This window comes from Plecotus auritus (genome assembly GCF_963455305.1).
Source record: "Plecotus auritus genome assembly, chromosome: 6".
NCBI classification, from domain to species: Eukaryota; Metazoa; Chordata; class Mammalia; order Chiroptera; family Vespertilionidae; genus Plecotus; species Plecotus auritus.
Window position 1 is genome coordinate 8,271,970 of NC_137773.1, and position 26,801 is coordinate 8,298,770.

The 26,801-nt window shown below is 52.3% G+C and overlaps 1 protein-coding gene across 1 annotated transcript in view; it reads left to right on the forward strand.

Moving 5' to 3' along the window:
* SLIT3 (slit guidance ligand 3) overlaps positions 1-26,801 on the forward strand; it is a 560,992-nt gene that overhangs the window by 367,592 nt on the left and 166,599 nt on the right. The window contains exon 5 of the mRNA XM_080675632.1: positions 18,629-18,700. Coding sequence (XP_080531758.1) covers positions 18,629-18,700 — 72 coding nt within the window. The remainder of the gene's footprint in view (positions 1-18,628; positions 18,701-26,801) is intronic.

The window sequence follows — 26,801 nt, forward strand, 5'->3', positions numbered from 1 at the left end:
AATGCCACTCACCAAAATCCTGCATTAGGTGGTCATTTCTAACCCACAGGACTAGAGGAAAGCATGCTGGCAGGACCCCCGTGGTGACTGATATTTACAAAGAGTAGGAAGGGGTAGGTGGTAAGGCTGGGTCACGGGCAATGGCAGAAAGGACAGAGGGGGCTGGGACTTGAGGAGGGCCCTGAAGGGGCAGCGTGCTCCAGCCATGCCCTCTGGTCCCCAGGTCATTCATCCCCCACAAGTGCCCTCTTTTTGCCTGGGCAGCAATGGGCAGCTAGAACCAAGAGCAAGGGATTCAGGGGTCCTGCCTGGCTCTCCATGACACCGAGATCAGGGGGCAATGCCATAGCCCTCTGCCCAGGAGAGCGGGACCCAACTCCCTCCTCGGATGACATGACCGAGAGGTTAGTAACTCGGTGGAAAATGCTGAGACAGATAAGCCCTGACAGAGGGAATGTGCTGGGAGAGAATGCTGGGTTTCCAGGGGCCCCAGCCACACCCCTGGGGAGCAACTGCTGTTGAGTTCTTCATCCGTCCACCTCCTGCCCCACTGGGTGTGTGGGTCTCCCTGCAGAGAACCAAATGCAGAAGGGGTTCGCGGTGAGAGAGGGACAGTCTGTGGATCTTTAAGTGAAAGTTTACCTGTAAATGTTAATTAGTGGGAATGCCAGCTGGTTTTCGTTGGCTTTCCACCTCAGCCTGGGGACGGCCGCCTCCTGTCGGTCTGTTTGGTTTAGTTGTAGGACGCTGGTCGGCATTCAGTGAAGAACACTCCTCTCCCTGCCTAGACCGCTCCGTGGCTCTCCTGTCCTGGGATGGAGTCCAGACCTGATCCCACCTGCCACTACCCCTGTCTCCCCCGCCTCCTCTCAGCCACTACCCTCCCCCCAGCCCCTGCTGGCCACACTCAGATCACGCATGCTGTGTGCTGAATTGCGTCCTGCCACATGCGCCCTCTCCCAGCATGCACGACACCAAGGGTCCTCAACCCCCACCCGCATCAGCGTCCCCAGAGGACCTGTTTAAAACACGGGTGGCTCGCCGAAACCGGTTTGGCTCAGTGGATAGAGCGTCAGCCTGCGGACTGGAAGGTCCCAGGTTCGATTCCGGTCAAGGGCATGTACCTGGGTTGCAGGCAAATCCCCAGTGGGGGTTGTGCAGGAGGCAGCTGATCGATGTTTCTCTCTCATCGATGTTTCTAACTCTCTGTCCCTCTCCCTTCCTCTCTGTAAAAAATATCAATAAAATATATTTAAAAAAATAAAAAATAAAAAAATAAAACACGGGTGGCTCACGTGTAGTGCCCGGACTTGGTCAGACCTAGACTACAAACCACCTTGGAGGACTTGCTACTTTCGTTAGGTGTCCTAAGGCTAGATGGTTGCATACCAGTAAGTCCTTATTGGTTAGAATGAAGACTGAGATACATGATGTCCGAGATTTGCTTTTAAAATATTCCAGAAAGAAAAAAAGAAAGTGTGTATATGTGAGGGGGGATAGAGGAAATGAAATTAGCAAAATATTGATAATTGTTGAAGTTAATGTTTATTATGCTGTTCTCTCTACTTTTGTGTATGTTTTTAAATTTTCACTGGAAAAATCAAAACAATTACTTTCTTGGGGAAAATAAAAACCACAGGGGGCTGTTCCCTACCCCCGGAATTTCTAACCTAGGACATCTAGGATTACATCTGCGGATTCCAGTTTCCAACATGTGCTATGTGACACTAGCTGCTGGTCCAGAGGCGGCACTTTGAGAACCACCGCCCCCGCCCCGGTGGCACAGTCTTCCCTTGCGTGATTCCTACTCACCTCTCATGCGTCCATTGGAGGTTCCCTTTGTCTGGCTGCTCGGCATGGATTGAGGTCTCCTATTATACAGGTCCCCGCCGTACAAGCACCTCATACTTCATAGCCTCTGACTGAATGATAAATACTCATCTGTATAACATTGTGTCCTTATGTTTGTCTTCCCTACAATTTTATAAGCTCCATGAACAAAGAGCCAGTTCACTACCTATCCCTGTGCCTGGCACTGTGCCTGGCATATAGTAGGCACCCAATAAATGTTTGTGGGTGGATGAATGGACGGGTGGATGAATCTATGTTAAATGTGGGCAGAGCATTCAGAGGGCTCGTCACATGTTGCAGAGTGTGTTGCAGAGAGAGCGCAAAGGAGGAAGACCCACTTGGCCACATCAGCCAGGTTCTCCCTGGCAACCAGGAAAATGACAGCGGCTGCACCCAGACCTCCCGCCCCTCTGCCCCTCAGTAAAAACAGGAACAGCGCAGGCAACAGGCAATGGTCAGGAGCCCTCTCCACAGGCAGGGTCCTGCCTTGCCCCAGGCTGTGTGACTCTGGACAGGTCCTCTCTCTTTCAGGACCTCAGTTTTGCCATTTGCAAACCAAGAAGGTTGGACCTTGTAGCGCTAACATTTGTTAAGCAGCATGGGTTCTGAGCAAAGATGCTTCATTCTGATCAGTATCCAACAATGGTCAAGGTTTGGTCCTTTCCCCTGTTTGGGCTTCACAAAGGAAATCAAGCTGGCAAGGCTGAGGGGTTCTTGCTTCTCTCCAGAGACTCTGGAGCCATCCTTCCCCAGGATCTGGGAGTGGGGTAGCCGCAGAAGGACATGGGGTCACAGATCCAGCCCTCACACATTAGAGCCTCAGGGGCACCCACATCCAGCTGCCTGTCACCTGCTTTAGGGCAGCGTCCAACCGGATGGCCTGGCTGAGGTTTCAGGACCAGAGTACTTAACCAAGGCTCTAAATGCACTTGTGTATTTCAGATGGCTGTCCCCAAATCACTTCTGTCTTCACCTTCATTTCCTTTTCTGCAACCCCAGTTTTGGATAGTGACTCAGCCTGCGTGGCGGTACTCTGCTCATCTGTCTGTAACTTACTGAGACAATCCTCAACAGGTGCGGACACCCCATCCCTTCCTCCATGATTTCCTTCTCAGGTTTTGTCTCTGTTTGTACAAGTCTAGGATTCCTCTCCTTAGGGTGATAGGCTGTGTGCAGTGCTATGCCGAAACGATTGATTCAAAACGGTTTAGAAAAGCTCAGGGAGAGTCTAAGAAGAAAGAAGGGAGGCTCATGATGCCTTTGCCGCATTGTTCAGTGGAGAAAACAGGCTTTTAACCCCGGCTCTCACCTGAGAGGTGACCACTACTTCCAGCCGGTGTTTTCATTCAGGGGCAGAGCCTTTTCACCCCGTTCCCGGCTTTGTTTGGAATTTTGTTTGTTCGGGCAGAGGGTGTGTTTCCTCTTCAGGGGGGGTACCAGGGACCTCTCCTTGAGGTTGTATAAAAAGCAAGCTCCAGAGGACGGGAAGGAAGTAGCGCATCTGCAGGTTCAGGGTTCGAGGCTTAGAAAAAGTCGATAAGAATGTTTAAAATTGAAGGATTAAAAAGACTCTTGAAAAGCCAATCCATTATGAAGTCCATTTATATATAAATATATATTCTCCAAAACCACATGAATAAAGGAGGAAGGAAGGAAAAAAGCTGGCTTCCGTTCAGGATGTCAATTATGTCCTTTTTTAATCCCCTTTTTACAATTTATTTGACATTTTGAACAGTGGCCAAAAAAGCTATTATAACTATAAAACATATTCATTGGTATAATCTCATTAAGTTGAGCGATTTAATTAAGGTATTGACATGCTTAATTGATACGTGTAAGCCAAGACCATTTTCATATCTCATTTCCATATGCTTTCTGCTCTAAGAGAAGCGAGGAGCTGGATCTTTTAAAAAAAAAAAAAAAAGGGACTCCCTCCATAAAAGCGCTATAGATCCATCTGCGAGACATCCCAGGGGACCACTTCCTGCCACTATCCTGGATTCCGAGCCAGCACTCCACTAAGTGGCCCTGCTGAGGGGGCGGGTGATGGATACCCAGCCTGAGTGCTCGTCAGGCCCTCTTATGATCAATAGGAGAATATTTATATTAATAAAGCACCAAGTTAATTAAATAAAACGGTCCTCTGGGTAAACTTAAGATACTAGGGGGTGGGCAGAGATCCATATATTCTGCCGTGTGAACATTAAGTATTGCCTTGAAATTTTATGGCGCTTTTAAAAACTCGCTTTGTAATGTAAAAAGTTTGAAACCTCCGCAAGTGTTCTGTGCCAGGACCTGGCGTCTGCCTTCCTCAGGAAGAAGGCCTGGGAGCTGGAGATGGGGCTTAGGGGGACGCTGGCACACTTTTTCGGGGAGGGGGGTGTCTGGGCAGACCTAGCTGGGCTGGGGATGGAGACCTGAGCTCAGTGCAGAGTCCCCACAGCCAAGATGACAGGTCCTTCGCCCCAGAGCAGCCTTTCAAGTCAGATGTGAGAGAGAGACCTTGGACCGCCAGCCGTTCTTGGTCCCCCCACCCTGTGAAAGCCCGGCCTTCTGGAGAGGAGCCTCTTCCAGCCTCACAGACCCCTTCTCACAGCAGTCCTGATTCTTTGCCTCCTGCTTCCCTGTCTCTCGTCTCTCAGCCTGTCCCTTTCCGTGTCTATTCCTCCATGTGGTGTGTGTGTGTGTGTGTGTGTGTGTGTGTGTGTGTACCTGTCTCCATCCTGCTTCTCCCTCTCACACCTGTGCCTCTTTCTCCGCGTCTCTATGCCTTTCACAGTCTCTTCTGGAAATGCCTCTCTCTGGTGCCTTTCCCTCCCACTTTCTCTTCTCTTCTCTTCTCTTCTCTTCTCTTCTCTTCTCTTCTCTTCTCTTCTCTTCTCTTCTCTTCTCTTCTCTTCTCTCTAGTTTTACTCTCCCTGTCTCACTGGTCAGTCTTCTTGCTCTCTCCCTCTTGGTCTGTGTTTCTCTGCCTGCCTGTCTTTCCCTTTCTCTCTCTCTCTCTCTCTCTCTCTCTCTCTCTCTCTCTCTCTCTCTCTCTCTCTCTCTCTCTCTCTGTTCCTCTGTTTTTCAGTCTCCCTCTCTTGTCTTTATAGCTGTCTGTCTGTCTGTCTGTCTCCCCCTCCGCTTGGGTTGACCTGCCCGCCTACAGCTGGGTCTAAAGAAGGCCTCTCGTTCACAGACAGCCCCTCTCCACCGTCACACAGAGGCTGACTTTCCGGTCTTTTCTGGAGCAGCCTTGAGGCCTCCATTGGGTTTGGGATAACAAAGAAGACAGACCCACTGCATCTACCTGGAGCAGCTGGGTCCTCTGCTGAGGGGACTCACACTTGCTGTCCCCTTTGGCATCTCCCATGGGACTGTGTCTTTTCCTTCTCTCAGCTTCGACCTAACTCCGCGGTCCACTGCAGTCACCCTCCTAACGATGACCCCTCACTGAAAGGAGAGCCCAGGCGTTACGCAGGGAGTGAGGGCAGGCAGGGAACTTGCTTTAGTAGCAAGTGCCTCTCCCGTCCCCACTGTGACTGCCCTCTCCGAGGGCTGCTTCCTGCCCGGCTCCGGCTGCCCTGCAGCTCACCCAGGTCCCCAGCTTCCTTGGGAAGGAGGAGGGTTCTTTGACTCGTGTAGTGGAGGCCCGATCAACACTCTACTCTCAGCCCAGAGCCTGTGTTAGGGTCGGGCCACTTCCCAGTCTAGCCCTGCCGGCTGTGCCTGCAGCTGCCCCAGCTGCCCGCCTTTCCATCCGTGGGAGTCTCTGCTGGCTTCTCCCGTGCACGGCAGCGGCTGCACAGCCCTCCCTTCCCACAGCTGCCTGGGTTACAGAGAGCTGTGTGGCTGTAAAACCCTGCCCCCATCTTTGCCACCACGTCTTCTCCACCCTCGGGAGAGCCTGGTAGATTCCTGCAGGGCCCAGGGAAGCTTTGAGGCACTGCAAGCCAAGTGGGACCCAACAACTGCTTTTGTTGGTGTTGAACTTGACCTGGAATTGCTGCCTTATAGTTTTAGGGTTCCTGTGTAATGTTCTCTGGGCCAAGGAACTTGCAGGGATTTTCTTGTCTTCTACTCACAGTGTTTGAAGGCAGATGCAAAGACTCACCATAATTAGTATTTATGAAAGTCAGGTAGCATTCAAGAGCTCTAAGTTCATTAGCCGTTTCATAATTCTCTGGCATAAACATATTCACTGTCCCCATGTTACAGATGAGAACACTGAGGCTCATACACGGCCGCATGTAGCAAGCGGCAAAGCTGGAGTTCACACCGAGGTCCTCCAGACTCCTGAGCCATGCCCTCCCTTCTGTTCCTCACCCCTCCTAGGGTCTTGGCCGCATGCAGGACCTTGGGGTCAGGTACGAACGGAAATGTGTTACCAGGAAGAGTGTGGCTCAGGCTGTGGTCGAGGAGCAGTCTTGGGGAGGCAAGGGGATGCTTCAGAAGAAGTCGCCCTCATCCCTTCTCTCTGCTCCCCACTCCTACCAGGGAGGCCCTTCCCTCTTTCACTGCATTTGGCACAAGACTAGTGGCAATGGCCCCACATGCGCCGCTAATTATTTCCTTCATCGCCGTTCACTGGGTTCTCCTCCGCTCACATCCCGTGTCTAGAGCCTTTCGAGCTACATGGCCAGAAGCAGGGCTGGGATTAAATATTAGTGTTTACTGCAAACTTGGTGTAAATCTATTGAACCGATGTTTTTATATAAATAAGCAAGAGAACAGCATCTACTCTCCTGTGGTCAAGCCCAGGAACTCCACAGGTGCGAGATATTAGCAGCACCTCTAATTGCTTTGGATGGAACAGTAAGTAGTGCAGGGGCCACAATGAGAAATGTCGTCTGTGGCAGTAATGTAGCTTAATGGCCTCTGCAGCTGCATACCTCCACACTTGCTTCGAGATGAGACGCTGGCCCTGCAGCTCAGGGGGCTGAGCTCTTGCTGAATTGCTTTCCTGCTTCAGTAGAAGATAATTCTGAGCCTTTCTGAAGCCGTATTGATTTTATAGGCCGATGGCCCAGGATAGCATCTCACCTTCACCGTGGAGGTTTCGCTTATTTAATGGGGTTTTGAAAAGTTAGAGGAAAGAACAGGCATGTACAAGCCACGCTCCCTTGAGCTGCAGCTCTGCATTGCAAATGCCAACATCCGTCTGGGCAGCTGCAGCCCAGGGCATAATCCCTCCCCACCCCCACCCATCCTGCGTGCTGCTCTTTCTTCAGTAAAGACAAGAGTAACCCCCGGCCGTATTGCCAGGAGAAGGGAGGGGTTGTTCAGTCTACAGAACATTCGTCTTAGGGTCAGGCACACAGGAGATCCAAAGGAGAGCTCCAAGAACCCTCTCTTCATGATCAAGTTGCAGGTCACAGGGGTAAGAATTGGGGAGTGGCTTCAACTGCAGTCCCTTAGCCCTCTGGGCTGCCTCTTCTTCCCACCGCCTCCCCTGCCAGCCCCAAGCTGACTTCTGCGAATGCGCAGGCTCCGTGTGGGTTTCCAGGCCTTCTGCACAGTTTGGCGGGAAGAAGACTAATCACAGAGCAGATGACGACACAGATGATCAAACATTCTCGCTGCCGGTCACCCCTCCAAGCAGCCCCGGTAGCTTGATGCCCAAGTGCCTCCTCTGTCCCAGAGTCTCATTGTCAGTGTGAGCCTAGGCTCGGTGAGTGCCAGGACTCAGCCCCGGCAGGTGGGGGGGGGGGGGGGGGGAGGGGGGAGGGCGCTGTTCTTGGAAATGAAACATTGTCGGGCAAGTGGCCCTTTTCTGGATCGAATCCATTTCCAAACCTGTCATACTCTCTCGGGCCAGGTTTCAGCTCTCTCCAGAGTTCTGCTCAGCCTAGCTCCCAGCATAGCTGTTCATCCCCACGCCTCTGTTTCCCTCATACGCCTCTCCCAGTTGGAGACTTTATCTGAGTGGCATTAGTTCTCAAGCAGGACATGCCGCCAAGGAGACAGAGGTAGAGGATGGGGGGTAGGGCCAGAGTTCTTTATAATGTAGAGGGACAAAATGGACTTGGGGTTGGGGGGAGTCCCCATAGCTTGAGATTTATTCTTCATGACCCATTAACCAGGCAATGGCATTGAATCATTTTTGCTTATTTTTTAATCCACTCAACAAACATTTTTTTTAAAGCTGTGTGTCAGGCCTCATGCTCCGCAAAAATTTCTGAGCTCATGAAACTAATAATTTAGTGACGGTACCAGCGGGAATGCCCATGTCACCTTAGGAGCTTGACCTTCTTTCCGCATGTAGCTTAGCAAACAGCCTCCTCTGATCCAGGCTCACGTCTACCTGCACCCAGGTCCCTAACTCACCTTTAGCCTTTTGGTCATGTTAGATTTGACCTCCCGCTGGGACAGTTCCTGAGTTAAAGGGCCACAGTGCTGGGTGATCTGACATTTTGCTAGAGATTTCTTTTTCAGAAAAGGTAAGAGGGACACCCACAAGAGATTGTGTCAATCACAGACTCGCTTCCTCCTCCCTGATCCCAACAGAAATTGGCCAGAGCGGTAACCGAAAATACACACTTGGAATCCACCAGAAGCCATGTTGGAGAGCACACTCTCCGCCTCCCTGATTTTGCTGATCACTGCTCGGGCAGGCCGCCGCCTGTGGGATATTATGCCCCGGGACCGATGACCATCAGGCCACCATCTGGGAGGCAAATGAGGGTGCCCAGGGCAGCGATGCATCACGAGGCTGGACAAACGCGCACACTTCACCTCAGAACAATTCCATAAACAACCCCCAGCCCCCACTGCCTCCCCCTTGCTCCCAAGGTTTCATCTCCTAATTGCAAAAGCTTTTTGGCACGGGGATGTCTTTGTGAAGAAGAGAGGACTCAATTTGGGCCATCTCTCTGAAGAAGACACGGGAACAAGGACGCTTCCCTAATTAATCAGCAAATGCTTGGCTCCGGCTTTCGGCCGGAGGATCGATTTACATAAAACTACTTCTCGAGATGAATCTGCCTCCCTCGGCGCTCCCTGCAGTCCCCTTGTCCAGCCAGCATTAGACATGCTGCCGGGTTTCAGATTGACAGTGTCAGTGACGACAATCAAATTACGGATGAAAGCCTCAGAGGGCGGCCAGGGGAGAGGGACGCAGGGGACAGAGGGGGTGGGGACGGCATGTCAGCCGGGAGGAGGGTGACCACACAGAAATAGGCTTTCTCACCCAAACTCCCATTAGGCAGACACACAGCTTCAAACAACAAAAAAACACTAGACAACATCCTTTTGAACGAGGTGGACATGCCCCCTCCCCCGCCCCTCCAACCAAAATCAATAAATTAGACCAGTGGTCAGTAAACTCATTAGTCAACAGAGCCAAATATCAACAGTACAACAATTGAAATTTCTTTGGAGAGCCAAATTTTTTAAACTTAAACTTCTTCTAATGCCACTTCTTCAAAATAGACTCGCCCAGGCCGTGGTATTTTGTGGAAGAGCCACACTCAAGGGGCCAAAGAGCCGCATGTGGCTCGCAAGCCGCAGTTTGCCGACCAAGGAATTAGACCAAAACATCTCATTGGACCTAAACTTGGCAGGGGACTCTCAGGTACAAAATTAGATCCTGCGAGCAGATGGTTTTCAGCATCAGATTTCTGCACACCCTCTAAGGGCACCAAAATCGCAGCTGTGCCCCCTGAAGGGTACGTGGTGATGGATGCACAGACTTGATTCCAGTCAGATGCTTGTAGTTGGGGTCCTGGTGATGCTTGTAGTTGGGGTCCTGGACCACTTCGTTAGAAAGGGCCGTCTGGACAGAACAGAAGGCACAATTGGGCTGATAATGAGAGCCTCCCAGTCTGTCTGATAGCACGGCCTTGTGGGTAAATGGTGGTAATCCCAGGGGTCAGTGAGCAGCTGAGGGGCCCGGCCTCTGCCCCCATTGGCTGGGGATGATCCGTCGATTGTAATGCTGTTTCATGACCACGGAGAGCCTTGGTTGAGCTGCATGTGGTAATGAAATGGAGAAAGCTTCTGTTTGGGCTGGAAGCATTGGTTAACCCTGCCAGCCCTGGCGGGTGTGGGTTCAGAGAGAGTCACATTCAATCCGGTGTCTGGAAGGGGGTTCTGTGCTCACAGGAAGGATGGCTGAGTGACCGAAACAGCTCGGGCCATGGCTTGCTTCCCTGAATCCAGAGGTTTCTGTCTTGACTGGCTCCCCTTCATATTTCTTGCTATACACCCCACACCCCCAAGGAGTCCCACAGATCGGTTCTAACATCTGAAACTCTCTCCCCCTCTTGGCAATGAGTAGCATCCAGCTCCCCACCTTTCCCTGGAACTGCACTGTGCAGTATAGTAGGCACCACCCCGCATGGTTGCAGAGCCCGTGAACTGACATGTACGTAAAGTACACACCAGATTCCAAAGACTTGGTATAAAAAAAGAATGTAAAAGTATCTCAATAATCTTTATGTTGTTGCATGTTGGACTGGTAATATTTTGGATATATTGGGTTAAGTAAAATAATCTATTACAATTCATTTTAACTGTTACACTGTTTTTAATGCGGCTAATGAAAAAATGTAAATTGCACGGGTGTCTCGTGTATTCCTATGGGAGAATGCTGTTCCAGAATTAGCCGATTTCCCCTGGAGAGGTGTTGGCCTCTGCTCCCTCCAGCCCCGGTCTGGAGTGTTCTATTGGCCAGCACAGAGGGCTGCTTGTGCATAATTTGGGGGAAATTGAGTTAGATGGGCCCTGCACTTGTCCAGCTCGTCCCCTCCTTGCTTTTATGGTCCACATTCAGCCTGATTTACTTACTCACTTTAACCTGGGCAATCCTGACGCACTTGAGTTTGCGAACATCTGCCCATAAAGAGACAAAACAGGGCCCCATTGGTAACTCATCACAGACAAACCCGCACCCCAAGGCCAAGTGCAGCCTTCGTAGCACCCACAGCACTCAGGCCCCTGAGGGACCCTTAGCGCTGCGTGCTGAACCCAGGCCTCATCGCGGTCACCGCTCTGGACCTGCTCGCATCCCAGCTGCTCGGTCCTGCCCCTGGCCTACCCGCCAGGGGTTTCTCCCCTAGCCGTAGCCCTTCTGGAGAGCTATGGGAAATCGCCTGTCCCTGAGGCCCACCAGGAAGATCCTAATCCCTGCAGGTTTAGGAGGGTCCAGGGCACCGTGTTTATTTCTCCTGCCACATTGCTGGGATCCCAAGGAAGGGTGTCATCACCCACGGGCTGTCACACTTCAGAGTCTCCACACTGGGCCCCAGAGTGGCTTTCTAAAATACAGACTTGCCATTCCCCACCCCTTCAGCCATCTGTGAAAGGAAACATAATCCACAATACCATGATCACACCTAATTTTTTTATAAAGGGATCTCTATTTTTCACAGCACCATCAGTGAATACTGACAAGGGAGTCCCTGAGTCCTCCTGTGAGGACTGTCAACTCTTGACATGCCAACACTTGAAAACATCTTCGACTGTCCTGATTTCTATCAGACTGTCCACTAGGAAAGATAAAACCAAAGTACTTGACGAATCAGGCCTGCCTCCCTACAAGGGCCATGACGGATATTGCCATCTTTCCCCCTCCCTACCTCTCCAAATCTAAAGGGAATTCGGGGCCTCATGTCAAACCAAGCTGTGCATTCTTTTCCATGTTGGTTCGGAACAATGTGCAGTGTGAGTTTAGATGCATACGGGCTTTCTTCTTGTTGCAGAGGGAAAAACTGAACGGCAGCTCTCGCTTTTTGAGGTGTCTGGGGGTTTATTTTACCTTCACACATGTAAGGGGTCTGTGCATTTGTATCCGGGGTCGATGAGAAGGCCAGCTCCGGGAGGACAGGAACCTGGTCTGTTCACCTCTGTATCTCAACATGTTACATGGTGTAGCACATAGTAGGTGCTCATAAAATGAATTGAGTGCCTACTGTGTGAGTGAAATAAGACTCTGAGCTGACATTTACTCAGCCGGTATGAAATATCTGAAGGGTAGGACTAGGACTTTTCTCATGAGCGTCTCAGAGAAGGCAGGACAGGAAGAGCTCTTATTGATGCCTTTCATTCAATAACTTAGAGCATCCAGGGAGCAAGCAATGTAAACTCCTGCTGCCGTGAAACATTCAGAAGCCCACCTGGAGCAGTGGGGATAATTGTGGTGTTCTGTCCCCCATTGAGACTCTGATTCTCTGGATCTCAGGAAATGACTCAGTTACTCTGTGCGCTCTCCCTGGGACAAAGGATGCCATTGACCAGACACCCCACTGGGGGCACTAGGGCTTCTGAGCTGGGATAGATGCGTTTGGTTTTGACAGTGACCCAACTGCAAACACTTAATCTTGCTTATTAAGATAAATTGTCGGCAAAAGAAATTTGCCTTTTAAAATGAATCCTCCCTGAAGTCCACATTGGAAAATCCCCAGGGAACAGTTTTTCCTGCATGTCTGTCCCTCCTGCTGTATAAGTAAGCAAAGCAATACCTTCCTCTTTGGTTTCTAGAGTGGAGTGATGTGTCACAGTTCCTCTACGGTGGGAGTTGGGGGTGAGGAGGGCAGGGGTCACCTTTGTCTGGGACGGTAGTACTGAGAGCACAAGAAATTGTAGATTCGCGGATTATCCATCAGAAATTCAGAAGTCCCTAAATGAGTTTTGACTGATACCTACTCTACCAATGGGCAGGTTTCCTCCTACTAGGCAGTGACTAGGACAGTAATTTTAACATAAATTCAGGCCAAAGAGACTTAGAGTGGTAATCCACTGCCCTGGTCCCAAATCCAGTCATGGTTCCGGTTATAGTGGATCCAAATTTGGCTAATCAAGAGTTGATGATTTTTTTTTTTTTTTTTTTTTTCCTGAAAAGGCACCTTGTTGGTCTTAGTGCAAGAGGTTTGGGGACTGGGTTGTTTCCATGTTCTTTGGTGGCCTCTTGATCTTTGGTCCTGGATATGCCATCTTTTGGGAATGATTTTTTTAATCTTCTGAGAACTTCTTGATCCAGGAGAACTGCCCTTGAAACCTTCTTAGGAAATACTGTGGGTTGGAATCCGGAGCCCCCTTTTCTGACATTGGCTCCATCTCCTGCTTCTTGGACTTTGCCGCTAAAGGTCCTGGCGGGGAGCCTCCTCAGCAAACTGTCCTTGGGTTCCTGGCGTCACCTCATCCCTCCCCCTGGGGAACAGGCCGAGCTGGAGAGTTGGCACTTCTCTCTGACCAAGGGCTGCCGGGTGCAGGGCTGCAGAGGTTAGAGACGGGAGCGCCCAGGGGATTGGGCTAAGCCAGGACTGGACCTAAGGGTCCTGTGTTCCCCTTCTCCATCCTGCCTCCTCCCTCCCTTCCTGGTCTCTCCCAGGAGCAGTTTGTGAGCCCTCCCCGGGCTGTGTCTGCTTCTGAGAGCGTCCACCCGAAGGCAGACCCGGTTCTCCTGAGCCGGCCTCTCTTGTTTCATCCAAAGGAATCTAGAATAAAAAATGGGTCCTCCTTTCTCCATGATCAAGGAGGGAAGCCTTCATCCCTCCCCCGGATTCTATGGAAAGAATATTAGCAGCATTTGTGTGTGTTATTCTTTGAAGAATTGTAGGCACATGTCCTGAGGGTGATAATAAACTATGTTTTTAGCAGCGTCAATTCAGGGCTCAATGGGCGGGGTGGGGGGGGGCGGTCCAAGAAATAAACGCAGCCGTTCCTGTCTACAGGGCTCCAGGTGCAAAGTACACACAAGTATCAACTCGTTAGCCTCTGAGGTCCGTAAAAATAGCTGTCCTCCTGTAAACACGGGGAAACTGAGGCATGGGGCATGTCAGCGGTTGGCATGCTGATATAAGTAGTAAGTGGCTCCACACACATCAGAAACAAGAATTCTCCAAGGTTGAGGGAGCTTCCAGCCCCGTGTTGCACCTTCTGGATAACTGGAGGTTGATATCTGGGAGCAACCCCCCCCCACCACCACCACCACCACCTCCCAAAACTGCTGCTTCACACAGACAGGACTTCCTGGAAGTAGGAACGTGACCGAGATAAGCACATTGTCCCCAGCGGAACAGAATGCCTCTGGATCTCACCCATCACCATGGAGTGGGCAGGGCTGGGGGAGGCGGGGACTGCCATCCACCGCTGCTCTGAGAACAAAGCAAGCCTGGCGTCGTCGCGGGGAGAGCCCGGGACGCGTTCCCTAAGCTCAACTGGAACTAGACAACCTTTCAATCCATTTAGCAAAGTGTCCGCAGTTCCCGTTTCGGGGTAGATGGAGCAATAATAAATTTGCAAAGAAAGTTAATCTGTGTCCAAAGCATTTTAGTAAATTAAAAAGGGGGTGGAGGGGCAGAAGGGGGATATATTGATTCTTGCCAACTTCTGTTTGACTTACTGTCTCCTTAATAAGTCCTCTTCGGTCTTGAGTTTTTGGATGGAATAATCAGTTGGTTAATCATTTTCCGGAAGCAGGAAAGTGCACTTTAGCTAATGCAGTTCCCTTTCTTTCAGAGCCCTAATCACTTAGAAAGGCGTCCCAATTCGTAACCCCACTTCCCAACCAAGAAAGCCTTTCCCACCAGCCTTCTCCCTTTATTTCCCCGGAAAACCAAGCACACCTCCCTCCCACCCTACGCCAACCTCTACCTTTCATCCAATGTTTTGTGTTTTTGTTTGTTTTTTTTAAGCAGTTCCCTTTTTCTGGTCACTTCCCCACAAGTCCCCTCCGGAAGGGTGAGGTGCTCCAGCCTCAACAAGTCATTGGCCAGAACTAGGCTCTCGGCACTCCGGATAGATTTTGTTATTTTTATTTAAGTGTCAGCCGAAAATGGTGGCTCTTGTCTCTCGCAGGGATAGTACTTAACAATAGCTCCGCGCTCGGCATCACGCTGAGATAAACACACCCTCGGGAACGCTCACAAAGGCCCCGAGATAATTGCGGAAGGGACAGTTACCGAAAATGAAGCACCAGCCCCCAGCCTCCTCCACGCCCCATCAGTAACACCATTAAAGCCATCAGTTTGTCAGCCTACTGGAGGTATTTATGAAATTAATACACACTCCCACAGATGGATGGCAGCCGTATTGTCCGCCGGAGAGGAGAGGCTCAATGGAAAACGAAATTAATAAAATTTATAAGCAGATTGGCATGGAGAACAGATACATTCCCTACAGTGTACTGTTTTGCTCAGCTGTGGCAGGTGGGAAACCATAGCGGGGGGCGGGGAGGGGGCGGGGGGGGGGCAGGAAGAAAGCTTAGCCTGGGCTCCTTAGACTCGGAGCAGGACTCGGGGATGTACAGCGAGAAAACAGTGCGCAGACACCCAGTGGCCGCCCCAGCGCAGGGTTTTGCCTGTGTGGCCGCTTTTGTGGGAGATTTCCCAGCAACTCCACCAGATGTGTCTGCTTAAATGTTGCTTTCTCCTCTGCATCCCATCGTCCTGCAAAACCAGAACCTGCATGCAATCGTTGTTCTGTCTGTGTAGTTGGGGAACCTTAGCCTCAGAGGGGTAGTGCATTGCTGGGGTATGTGTGTGCCCCTTCTTGCCGCTTCCAAACAGGGTTGGAGCGGGCGGTTCTAACCCTGTCTGGGGTCTGCTGCCCCCGCCTGTAATGGTATACGGATCATCAGCTGTTTGCCAAGTGTGGTCTGAGCATGGCCCAAGCGGCCACAGATAGCAGCAGCCCAGCCTGGGAGGCAGAGGGCAGGGCTGGCTGTCCTGGAGACCAGCCTCCGCTCGCCAGAAAAGACTGGGCCCATTGTGGCCGCCGGAGCCTGGGGGGCGGCCCAGATGCCCGGTGGGAATTGCATTAGTTGGATGACAGGACCCTGGCCCCCTTCTCTTGGAGGCTGATGGAGAGCAGAGGCGTGGCCTCGGCGACACTGCCGACCTTTGCTGTCATCGTGGGCTTTGTTCAGCGCCCGACTCCAGGCTGGAGCCCTGCTCATTGAATCAGGCCCAGCCGGGGGAGCCTGCAACCAGGCCCCGCGTGCGTCTAAATTGACTTACATCAGTTGCAGGCCGAGGAAACTGGATTTGGGAGGGGGAGGCACCCTCTTCTTCAGCCCCAAAAGCCACACGTATTCCAGTCTGCACCCAACCCCAACTCTGAGCCTTGCCTTGAAGCCTTACACAGGGTCCCAGACAACCCCCAAGGCTCTCCAGCGCCTGCCAGTCGCTCAGAGTGTGGCAGCTCACCTCAGAGGTGGGAGAAGGCAAATGCATGCCTCGCCTCCGTGGTCTAGTTTCCCTCCTGCCCCCGTGCAAAATGTCCATCCAGAGGCCCAGGTTTTGGTGGAGGATGGTGGTCTGGCCTCTCTTTCCAGCTGTATCTGGAGCCGCCTACAGCCGTAGCTTAGGTGTCCATGGGAAAGGGCACAGGAGTGTCCCTGGGTGCACTCCGACACTAGGACACCTGGCAGTTCAACACGTGTTTACCTGTGACCCAGCCCGTGCTCCCTGTAGGACAGGAAAGTTCATCCTAGTGTCTCCTAAAAGAGCAGTGTGGGACCATATAGCCATCTATACAAGGGGATGATATACAGGCATTAAAAATGTTGACATAGATGTACTGCTAATGACATGAGCAGATGTTCTTGATATAATAAGTGGAAAAGAAGTTATAACAGACTATATGCTATGAGACCATATTGGTGAAATTTATATATAAATTACTCCTAATTGGTAACAGTGGTTATGTCTGGGTAGGTAAAATTTTATTTTGCCTTAATAGCTGAAGGTTTTTGTGTTCTTTTCAAAATAATGGAGAGCTATAAGTACAAATATGCACATGTGTGTATGTATATAATATATGATTGGTATATGTAGCTATAGATATACATGTATGTATGATTGATTACTCGCTGAGATCCCAGGCAGCCTGAGGTATGAGTGAAAACAAGTGCCTGTGTTTGGTCTCACAAAATTCGTGCACATTAAAAGGGGATTAATTAGAGGAAATAATTTAATATTGCTATTTGCCCTTTCTCTATAATAGAAGTGTCAGAGATGAAAGAAAATTAGTAAAATGTATATGAAAACCTTCCTCCTGTCAGAGTCTGGGGCTCACCACGGGACCCAGAGTTAAGTCCCTGCCGCCCACATGCACCTCAAAATCGTGTGAGACCCAGACCTGGCTGGCCCCCCCGCATTGGGCTAGATCCAGACCTGGCCAGTCCTCCCCTTGCATAGCCTCAGGTCCCCTGGCCCGGCGCCAGGACGGGGGGTGTGGCCTGAGGTCCCCCAGCCCAGACCAGGATGGGGAGCGTGCCTTGAGGTCCTCCGTCAAGCCCCACCAGGTGGGGTACATGGCCTGAGATCCCCTGTCAAGCCCCGCTGGGTGGGGGGCATGGCCTGAGGTTCCCTGGCCTGGTGCTGGGGCAGGGGGGTGCAGCCTCAGGTCCCCCGTTAAGCCCTGCAGGGCTGGGGCGCAGCCTAAGTTCACCCGACCCAGCACTGGGAGTGTACCTTGAGGTCCCCTGTCAAGGCCCGCTGGGTGGGGGGCACAGCCTGAGGTCCCCTGTCAAGCCCAGGCAGGGGGGCGCAACCTCAGGCCCCCAGGCCCAGTGCTGGGGCTGGGGGCGTGGCCTGAGGGCCCCTGTCAAGCCCCACCTGGTGAGGGGCGCAGCCTGAGGTCCCCCGGCCTGGGGCTGGAGCGGGGAGAGCAGCCTGGGGTCCCCTAGCCCAGCACCAGGACAGGAAGCGCACCTTGAGGTTCCCCCGTCAAGCCCCGCCGGGTGGGGGGTGCGGCCTGAGGTTCCTTGTCAAGCCCTGCGGGGTGGGGGGCGCAGCCTGAGGTCCCCTGTCAAAACCCACCTGGTGGGGGGAGCAGCCTGAGGTCCCCCGGCCTGGCACTGGGCTGGGGAGAACAGCCTGAGGTCCCCTAGCCCAGCCCAGGAAGGGAAGCCCACCTTGAGGTCCCCCGTCAAGCCCTGCCGGGTGGGGGGCGCAGCCTGAGGTCCCCTGTCAAGCCCCATGGGGGTGGGGGAGGGCATAGCCTCAGGTCCCTGCTGATTGCTCTTTAAGGCTTCTTATGGGAACTTGGCCTCAGCTGTGGGAGCAGCCATCTTTGTGATGGAGTGATGGTCGATTAGCATATTCCCTCTTTATTATATAGAATAAATAAAACTGGAAACAAAATGGAAAAGACCGTATGAGTCTTAGGAAAGGAAACTGAGGCTTTGGGGACTCTTAAAGAGGAGCTGGCAGAAGGTTTGGGTTTGAGCCAGCTTGGAGTGTTCCTTGCCCTCCCTCCTTGAAGCAGAACCTTAGCACTGCCTAATGCGGGCTGAGGTGCCAACGGGACCCCTACTTTGGATGGTTTTATGGAAATGCAATTTGAATTCATCATGCCTGTCACTAAGATGACCCAGGAGGCCCAGAAGACTCTAAGCGACAGAGATGGTCGGCCCCTGTCAGAAAATCAGGAGGCCAGCTCCATTCCCACCCCAGATGACAAAGGCAGCAGGTCCCTGAGAGATGGGAGATGGAGAGGTGTTGACCCTGCTATGGGGGAGGGATGCGTGCGGGAGGAGGGGCAAGGGATCGTCTCTGGGAGGTGGCAAAACAGAGAGTTGGGTGCAGTGTGTGCAACAAATAACCCAGCGGCTTGGCTCCTGGCCTGGAGGTGCGAGACCACCCACAGAGCCCGCCCTGGAGGCGAGCAGCTCCCCCTGGTAACCATTCCAGCAAAGGCCATCTCTAAGGAACAATGCGCAGGCTTGTGGCAGCCTGGGGCCTGAGACTAAACAGTCCCCCAAACAGCCCGCACGGGGTTTTGTTATCGTAATGAGATGCAGACAGAGCCGGCCTGTGGTTAACTCGGTGCCTCTCTTCTTCTTGTTTAGAGATCTGAGCGAGAACCAGATCCTGGGCATCCCGAGGAAGGCGTTCCGCGGCATCGCCGACGTGAAGAACCTGTAAGTAATGTTTTCGCTGCTTCGCTGCAGATGTGACTCTCAGGCCAGAGCGGGGGCAAGGGAGGGGACAACCAGGCGGTACGCTGCGCCCTGTGTGGCCTGGGCCAGGCGCCTTGGAGACACTGAGGGGTGTGCGTCAGTGGTTTCCAGGGAGCACACGTCGAATGCCACGACGGCTGCACACAGTCCTGTTCCTCCTGGCTATTCGTCCCCACATATGAGCATCAGCGACCCAGACCTGGCTTAGAGCCGGCCCTGCAGTAGCTCTGTGGCCTGGCCTGGGACTCAGTTCTGCTTCTCCCAATGCCACCATCATCTATAAAACTGGGGTGATAGCCTGGTGGGGGTGCTGACGCAGGTGAGAAAATATTTAAGTACTGCGTAGCACATAGTAAATGTTCAACAAATTGGAGCCTTGATGATGATGATGATGATGATGATGATGATGATGATGAAGATGAGGACTGTGGCGGTGACAATTTAACAGGAACCTGGAAGACAGAGACAGATCCAGTTCATTAGGTGCTTGGATAAGTTGTTGTTTTAATTTGAAATTATTGTTGATTCACAGGAAATTGCACAAAATGGTAGACAGGTCCATGTGCTGTTTCACCCAGTTTTCTCCCAGTGGTGGCATCTTACATAAGTATAGTGTAATATCTAAACAAGGGAACTGATGTGGGTATATTCCACCGACCTTATTCCTCAGATTCCACAATTTTACATGCATTCATTTGTGTGAGTGTGTGTGTGTGTGTGTGTGTGTGTGTGTGTGCGCGTACGTGTGTGTGCGCACACACACGTGCAGTTCTGTGTAACTGTGTCACATGCCTATCCTTGTGCCCATGGCCTCACTCCATGCAGGACCGTTCGTTGCTGCGTTTTGAACTTGCCTGATAGCCTGGGTCATTGCCTACCCAGCCTCCACTGCGTGCTGCTGTCAGCGTCTCCTCGCCCTCATAAGGAGTGCGCCTTCTGAATGTTCGTCCCGCACCACGGTGTCCATGTTGTCAGGGCCTGAGTGTGGAGGGGGCACAGAAGGGCTGGTTTGTGTGAGCCTTCCTGCCCCTGGCCTCCTCCACAGGCCCACATTCAACCTGAGAAGCCTTGAGGGAGGATTTTTAAACTACTTTCGCTGTCTCTGTTCCCTGTAAGGACGGTAGGGATTTGAGAGAACTGGGAAGGCGATAGTGGCTTCCAGGTAGAGGCGACCTCCTTCCCCCCCCCTGCTGGGAATTTGGTGGGAAGCTTTCCATGCTAAACATGCAAAGCACACAAGAGGGCAGAGGAGTGTCAGGGTGAAGGGCGCAGAGGACAGGGAGGACTTTGCAAAGGGAGCCCAGACCGCAGGCTGCCCACTGCTTTGTCTGGTTGTGTATGCCCAGGAGCAGGAGAGGGCGGGCGGAGCAGACAGCCTCAGAGAAGGTGACTCAGCATCGTGTGCATAAACCAAAGTGAGCGGCTGTGCTGAGTCCCAGAAAGGAAGCCAGGAGGGGAAGTAGAGACCCTCTAGTCCCCCCAGGTCAGCCTGAGAACACTGAGGCCCAGAGAAGGGCGGCGCTGAACTCAAGGTCAGCCAGCTTCTTGAAGGTCGAGCCCCAGATTAATATTTTACGTATATAAAGTGGTCTGTCTGTTGGATCTCATGACTCTAATTTTAACTGGGCCAGTTGAACAACCAAAAAACACCCAAACCGTGGTGATGTAAACAGGGCTGTGTAATTCCCGTTTCATTTCTGATTCTCGAGAAAGTGGTTAAACCTCACAGTGGGCCTGAGTGGTATCTGGGGGCTTGGGGTTTGTTGTTGTTGTTTTCCGGTAACATCTTTAACCTCACAGAGGCCTCGGGAGCGCAAAGATCCGAGGTTCTGCAAGCACCGGCTCCCGAGTCACCCGGGAGCTGCCGTCAGGCCTCCTTCCCGGCCACGCAGAAGTGTGCCACTCGGGGGCCTGAGCAGCGATGATCTCTCTGGTTTATCCCTGGGGTCAGCATGTGGTCCTGGAGGGAGAGGGGAGGGCAGTAAACTCACCACTTAAAGGATGAGTTAATCAGCAGAACGAACGACAGATGGGTCACCTGACACCTCTCATCAGTTCGGTCAGCACACATTTGTTGGACGGAACCTATAAGTCGCAGAAGGGCAATTCATGTTCTCAGGTAGAACTGGGGGCAAGAAACACGGGCAGACAAGAACGTGTCCAGTGATTTAACAACCTGAGTGAAAAGTGGCAAATGAGTGGCTACGCATAGTAAAGGGCTGTCAGAGCTCAGAGGAGAAAACAGCGTTTGTATCACAGCTTTGGGGCCTGAGAGATTGATGTCTGATTCCCAGCCGTTCTGTGCAGCAACCTTAAGCCCATTACTTGCCACTTCTGAGCCCGGATTTCCTCCACTGTACGATGAGGATAAGAATTGTGCTTCATCTTCCAGAGTTTTTGTGAAGATTAATAAAATAATGCGGATGAATAACTTAGTGCTATGCTTGGCACGTGCAAGTTATTTAGAGAGTTCTAGCTACTTCTGTATTCCTTCGTTGTTATAATTGTAAAGACTTTAGTTGGGCCTGAACAATGATTGGAATTCACAGCATAAACAAGGCAAACAGTGTGTGGAAAGTGTGGAGGCAAACCTGTGTGAGGTGTGCCTCAAGGACACAGACAGAGCCGTCTGGTGGGAGTGGGGTGGTTATGAGGCAGAATAATAGGTGATGAGGTTAGGAAAAAAGAGGAGACCAGGTGGATGAGCCTCACCTGCAAGGAGTGTGAACTTGAGATGCAGATGCTAAGAGTGTGGCTGGCTTCTGGCGGGGACAGGCCGTGACGAACTCGTTGGCTGTGGAAGAGACACCTAGGACAGGAGGTGGAAAGGGGAAAGGCTGGGCTGGAGGTGGGGCTGGAGGGATCAACATGAGGGATCAGGGCTGGCACTCGGGATGGAGCCGTCAGAAGTGAAAGGAGGGATCCGTGGGGGCCAACTCAACAGGCTTGTCAAACAGTGAGTTATGGGCGCCAGGGAAAAAGATGCAAAAAGCGATGAGCTACCGGCTGTGACAACACAGAGAATGATGGCAGGTTCTCGCAGTCATTCATCCATGCAGCTGTCAGAATATTTTTCTGAGCCTATTAAATGCCAGTTTGAGGGAAACCTAAGGTGAAGCATATAGATCTGTGAGCTCCGCCTCCCTGGAGCTTCCAGTCCACGGAGATTGGAAAGTGAGGAGGGAGAGCCCGGCTGGAGCAGCAGGAGTTGGGCGTGGAGTGATGTCACGTCCTCCCTGGACAGTGTGTGCTCAGAAACTCCGGGCCTACGTGCCATCCGGTTCCTGCTGGTCTACGGGCCTCAGCTTCCATGGGTTTAATAAGAGGGAGTCCAACTAAAGAACCTCACCGTCGTGAGACAAAAGGTCATGCGGGTAATTAGAGCTATCCGATTGGAGCTGAGGAGCAAGCTCAGAGAGGGGAACATCTGATCATTGAAGTTGTGCGTTTAGATCTGTATCCACACATGTAAAATGGGAAACGCTTTGCAGAAATTACGTCTGTATAAACCCCGTTAGGGAAGCACTTCCTGTCCTACTAGCCCTCAGCTACCCACAGGCAGATTGTCTTATGAGTGGTAACTGTTAAATCCCAGGAATGCCCATTCCCTCATCAGTCTGTTCGAGAACCAGCTCCCAGGCCCGCCCTCCCCTGCCCCTGTGTGAGCTGGGACTATTACTTAAGTAATAGGAGTAGAAGATACATTATTGGACAATTGGGTTGTGAAGTGGCTGCAGTTGGGCCTGTCCATGATTCCATGTACTTCATTAAGAGGAGAAAATCCGCCCAGTGTGGCTCAGTGGTTGAGGGTCGACCTGTGAACTATGAGGTCATGGTCCGATTCTCGGTCAGGGCACATGCCCACGTTGCAGGCTCAGTCCCCCATGTGGGGCTTACAGGAGGCAGCCAATAAATGATTCTCTCTCATCATTGATGTTTCTCTCTCTCTCTCTCTCTCTCTCTCTCTCTCTCTCTCTCTCTTTCTCTCTCTTTCTCTCTCTGTCCTTCACTCTGTCTCTCTGTCTCTCTCTCTCTCCCTCCCTCCCCCTTCCTCTCTGAAATCAATAAAAATATATATTTTTAAAAAGAGGAAGAAATCTAGGACTTTAAACTTTTTGTAATTTTGTCATTGTGACATGGATTTTCTTTGCTTGCCCTAACCTTCCCCTTCAAGGAGGAAGAGTCTGTGATGTCCCCATTTTCCAGATGAAAGGATTCAGTTTCAATCGGTGGTGCAATTTGCTAAAAGTCAGCAGACACCAGCGGGCCTAGGCCTCCCCGCCGAGCCTGCCCTCAGTGGCACGCCCGGCCATCTTTTGGACTCTGCATTGAAGTGTCTATGCACACAAATCCCTCCTCACTCAGCCATGCCAGCAGCAGGAAGGATGGGTGGTAACCAGGGGCTGCTAGCAAGCGGAGGTCTGACTCACAGAGGCAGGTAGGCAAGCGCACTGCTCTCAGCAGAGCGAAAGGACGCAGGTGCTGGGACCCTGTGGGAGTGTGGAGCCACCCTGCACAATGGTGCTGAGAGGACGGGACAGCCTGCCCCCGGGGAAATTCAAGGAACCCCCTAATTGCTTCCTGCTTCTCCAGAGAAGAGAGAAAGTAATTAGCTGGGGGCACCACCCTACAGTTACTAAAAGGTGACTTTATGGGCTGGTCCCACTCTGCTGCTGCCGGGAAGGGAGAGACGGAGTGTATTTACAGTAAAGAGACAGGCAACGATGAGCAGATTGATGTGGAGGAAGAGCTGCTTGGAGAGACTGGCCTGTAGATAGCCCAGGGGTGGGGAACATCGGGCCCACGGGCCATATAAGGCCCGCGGAATCATTTGGTCTGGCCCTGCCAAGGCATTAGGGGTGAGTTAATGAAATGTATGACCAAATACATCAGGCTCATTTTAAGTTGATAAATTGGTATGGCCCGTGAATGATGTTATATATATCCAAATGGCCCTTGGCAGAAGAAAGGTTCCCCACCCCTGATAGACCAACATTCAACAACACCCGTCTTACTGCTGTGTGTAAACGCTGTGGTAGGTGCTATAACAGACAAAGGCACAGCAAGAAAGAAGCAAGAAGAGGAGGTAGAGGGGGAAGGAAGGGGGAGGAAGAGAGGGAGGAAAGAATCAGAAAGAGATAGGGAGAAAATTAATTGGGGCGGGGGGCAGAGATGATAAGACACAATCCAGCCAAGCATAATAGGAAAAAGGCAAAAACCTGTGTAGATTGTTGTTGGTTTTTTGTGGGTTTTTTTTTTTTTTTTAAGTCCCTTTGGCCTGTCTTCCTCAGCAGTTGTGCTTTCCTGTTTTTCGGTGTCCATTTGCCAGGACTCCGTAGGACATGGATTCCAGAAGGGAAAGTCAATAGCCCTGTCCCTGGCAGCACTCGGAATTCCGAATTGACGGTTTCAACACAGGCCGGGCAGGCGGCCTTTGTGTTCTCTAGTTTGTCTGCGTTGCTGCACTGCCCTCCCGCTTCCTGAGATGAATGAGGGCCGCCTCCGCCCCAGGGAGCAGGCAGTGATCTTACGTGGGGCTGAGGGAGGTGCGGGGAGGGACACGGAGCACCCATTCCATTGGCAGCATCTCCGTCTGCTGATCTCAGCAACCGTTCCTTCTGTCCCTGCACCTGGGCCGGCGCTCACTCCCCTGGCCCTGCCCTGCAAGGCGGCACGCGGGTCCTGTCTCAGCGCACCGTGCTTCCCGTGCGCCACTTCATCCCTTCACACACCAAGCTCCCTCCTGCCTCAGGCCCTCTGCACAGCTGGCTCCTTCTGATTCTTCAGATGTCAGCTCAGTGTCGCCTCCTTCCCTGACCCATTTAGAGCAGCTCCCAGCACCCGCTGCCCCTCCCCTCTACCCCATTGCCCAGTTATATCTCAGAATGAACGTGTGTACACAGGGACCCTGCCTGTCTCAATCACTGTGGAATCCCCAAACAGTTCAGCGGAGAATGAGGCGGACTAAAAAAATAGAAGGAATGTATTTATTCTTTCATTCCTCAAGTGTTTGCAGTCAGCCTATTACATACAAGAAATCATGTGCAATTGTTAAAATGTTTAACATGGAAGTAATATTATAGACAGAATAAAGCACCATCCTTGTACTCGGAGGGCTCACAGACAGTCAGTGGGCAGGTGCAGGACACTGTGGGACAGGGGTCCTCAAACTTTTTAAACGGAGCCAGTTCACTATCCCTCAGACCATTGGAGGGCCGGACTATAGTTCAAAAAAAAAAAAACTATGAACAAATTCCTATGCACACTGCAGGCCCGGGATGCGTCGGCTGCTAAGCAGGACAGGCAGCGGCACCCGGCGGGCCGGATAAATGTCCTCGGCAAGCCGCATGTGGCCCGCGGGCCATAGTTTGAGGACGCCTGCTGTGGGAGGTACAGGCAAAGTGGGTAAGCCCAGAGGGACAGGCCTGACTCAGGCTTCACTCGGGAAGTGACATGAGGTTGGGTCTTGAGGGATGAGCAGGAGTTTTCCCAGGGGAATTGCATTCCAGGGGGAAGCACCAGCACGCGAAGAATCACCAACCTGTGCCAAGGCGCAGAGGCGTGTGAGTTGCCAGGGAGTCAAGCTGGAGCGCAGCAAGCAGGAGAAGCGGTCATGTGTGCGGATCTTCCGAGATTATGGGGCCTGAATCAGGCGGGCAAAGTGGAGCTAAAGAGCGAGTGTCCAGTGACAGAGACCTGCGGAGAAAGCCGACAGGGGGCTGAGCGCGCGGGTCCCTGGAGGGCCTGTCACAGGGCTGATCAGGCCGGGGCAGAGGCGGCCTTCAGCAGGAGGCACCTGTCCAGGCCGAGGCCCCGGGAACAGTGCCTGCTCTCAAGTGAGAGCCATGCTGCATCTTGGAGGAGGGGTTAGGGAAACTGCCCCCAGGAGGCACACAGGCTGATGTACCGCCCGCCCTCCCGGGCAGCAGGCTCTCCGGCCTTCCCCCTCTGCATTCCTGGCTGAGCACGTCAGGCTCACAAGCGCTGCTGGAGGAAGTCAGACCGGCCCCCACTCTGCTACGTGCCACCCAAACAAGCCACCTGCAGAAAGGGGTCCTGCCGGCCTGCCCTCCTCTCCCTTTCCTCCCTCCTTTCTTCCCTCCCTCCCTCCCTCCCTCTCTTCCTTCTTCCCTTCTATTTTTCCGTTCTTCCTTCCACACATCAACATCGAGTCCTGACCCTTGCCAGGCCCAAAGCAAGTCCTAGAAATAAAGAGACGAATAAGACACATCCCTGCTCTTGAGAAAGGTCATGTGCAGAGGGAGGCAAACAGGTGCGCAGAGAGCGTCTGTAATCTCCTGGATGCTCGTCTAGAGCACGCGCCTCCATCCGCCCCACGGCCCGCGTGCAAGTGCTCAGCAAATGCTAGTGGGTTCACTAACGTAGATCCCTGAAGGGAGAAAACGAGCAGAAGAAACCAGGCTCCATTCGTCTGGACAATGTATGAGAGTGTTACCCAGCGGCAAGGAGGTGCTGGGGGAGGCACCCCACCCAGAGGCGGGCCTAGGACGGGAAGTTGTACCGGGACTGGTGGGATCCCTTCCTGCCCAGAGGACACCGTTGTACAGACTGTGAGAGGTCCTCCCCAGCGCTTGGCTGTTTCTCAGCTGTCTTTCTCCTTCCACAGCCTGCAGGCTGCATACGGGAAGAGCTCAGGTCTGTCTTGCTCACGGTTTTATTTGCAAGAGTGAGTCCTATGCCTGGGACGTAGCAGTCACTCAATAAACAATGAATAAATGAAGAAGCGGGTGACTTTCAGAACAAGGAGACCCAGCGCTCAGAGAGCAGCAAACGTGAATGAAAGAACAGGTTGTGTCCAGGCGCAAAGACGGGGAAAAGCAGGAGCCGCCCAGAGAAGCCTTCGTGTATTATCTGGGGCGTTTTTATTTGTAGACCAAAATCTTTTAACTTATCGCAGATATTCAACCCCTGGGAGCATGAATTCCACAGCAAGCAAGGGGGTTAAAAGAGGCGTGTACAATAGACTCCCCATTTTTCCTGCACCCCTGCAAGACGGTGCGGTGATTCTGGGCCCCTCAGAGCGGGGCTTGGCGGTCTTTTG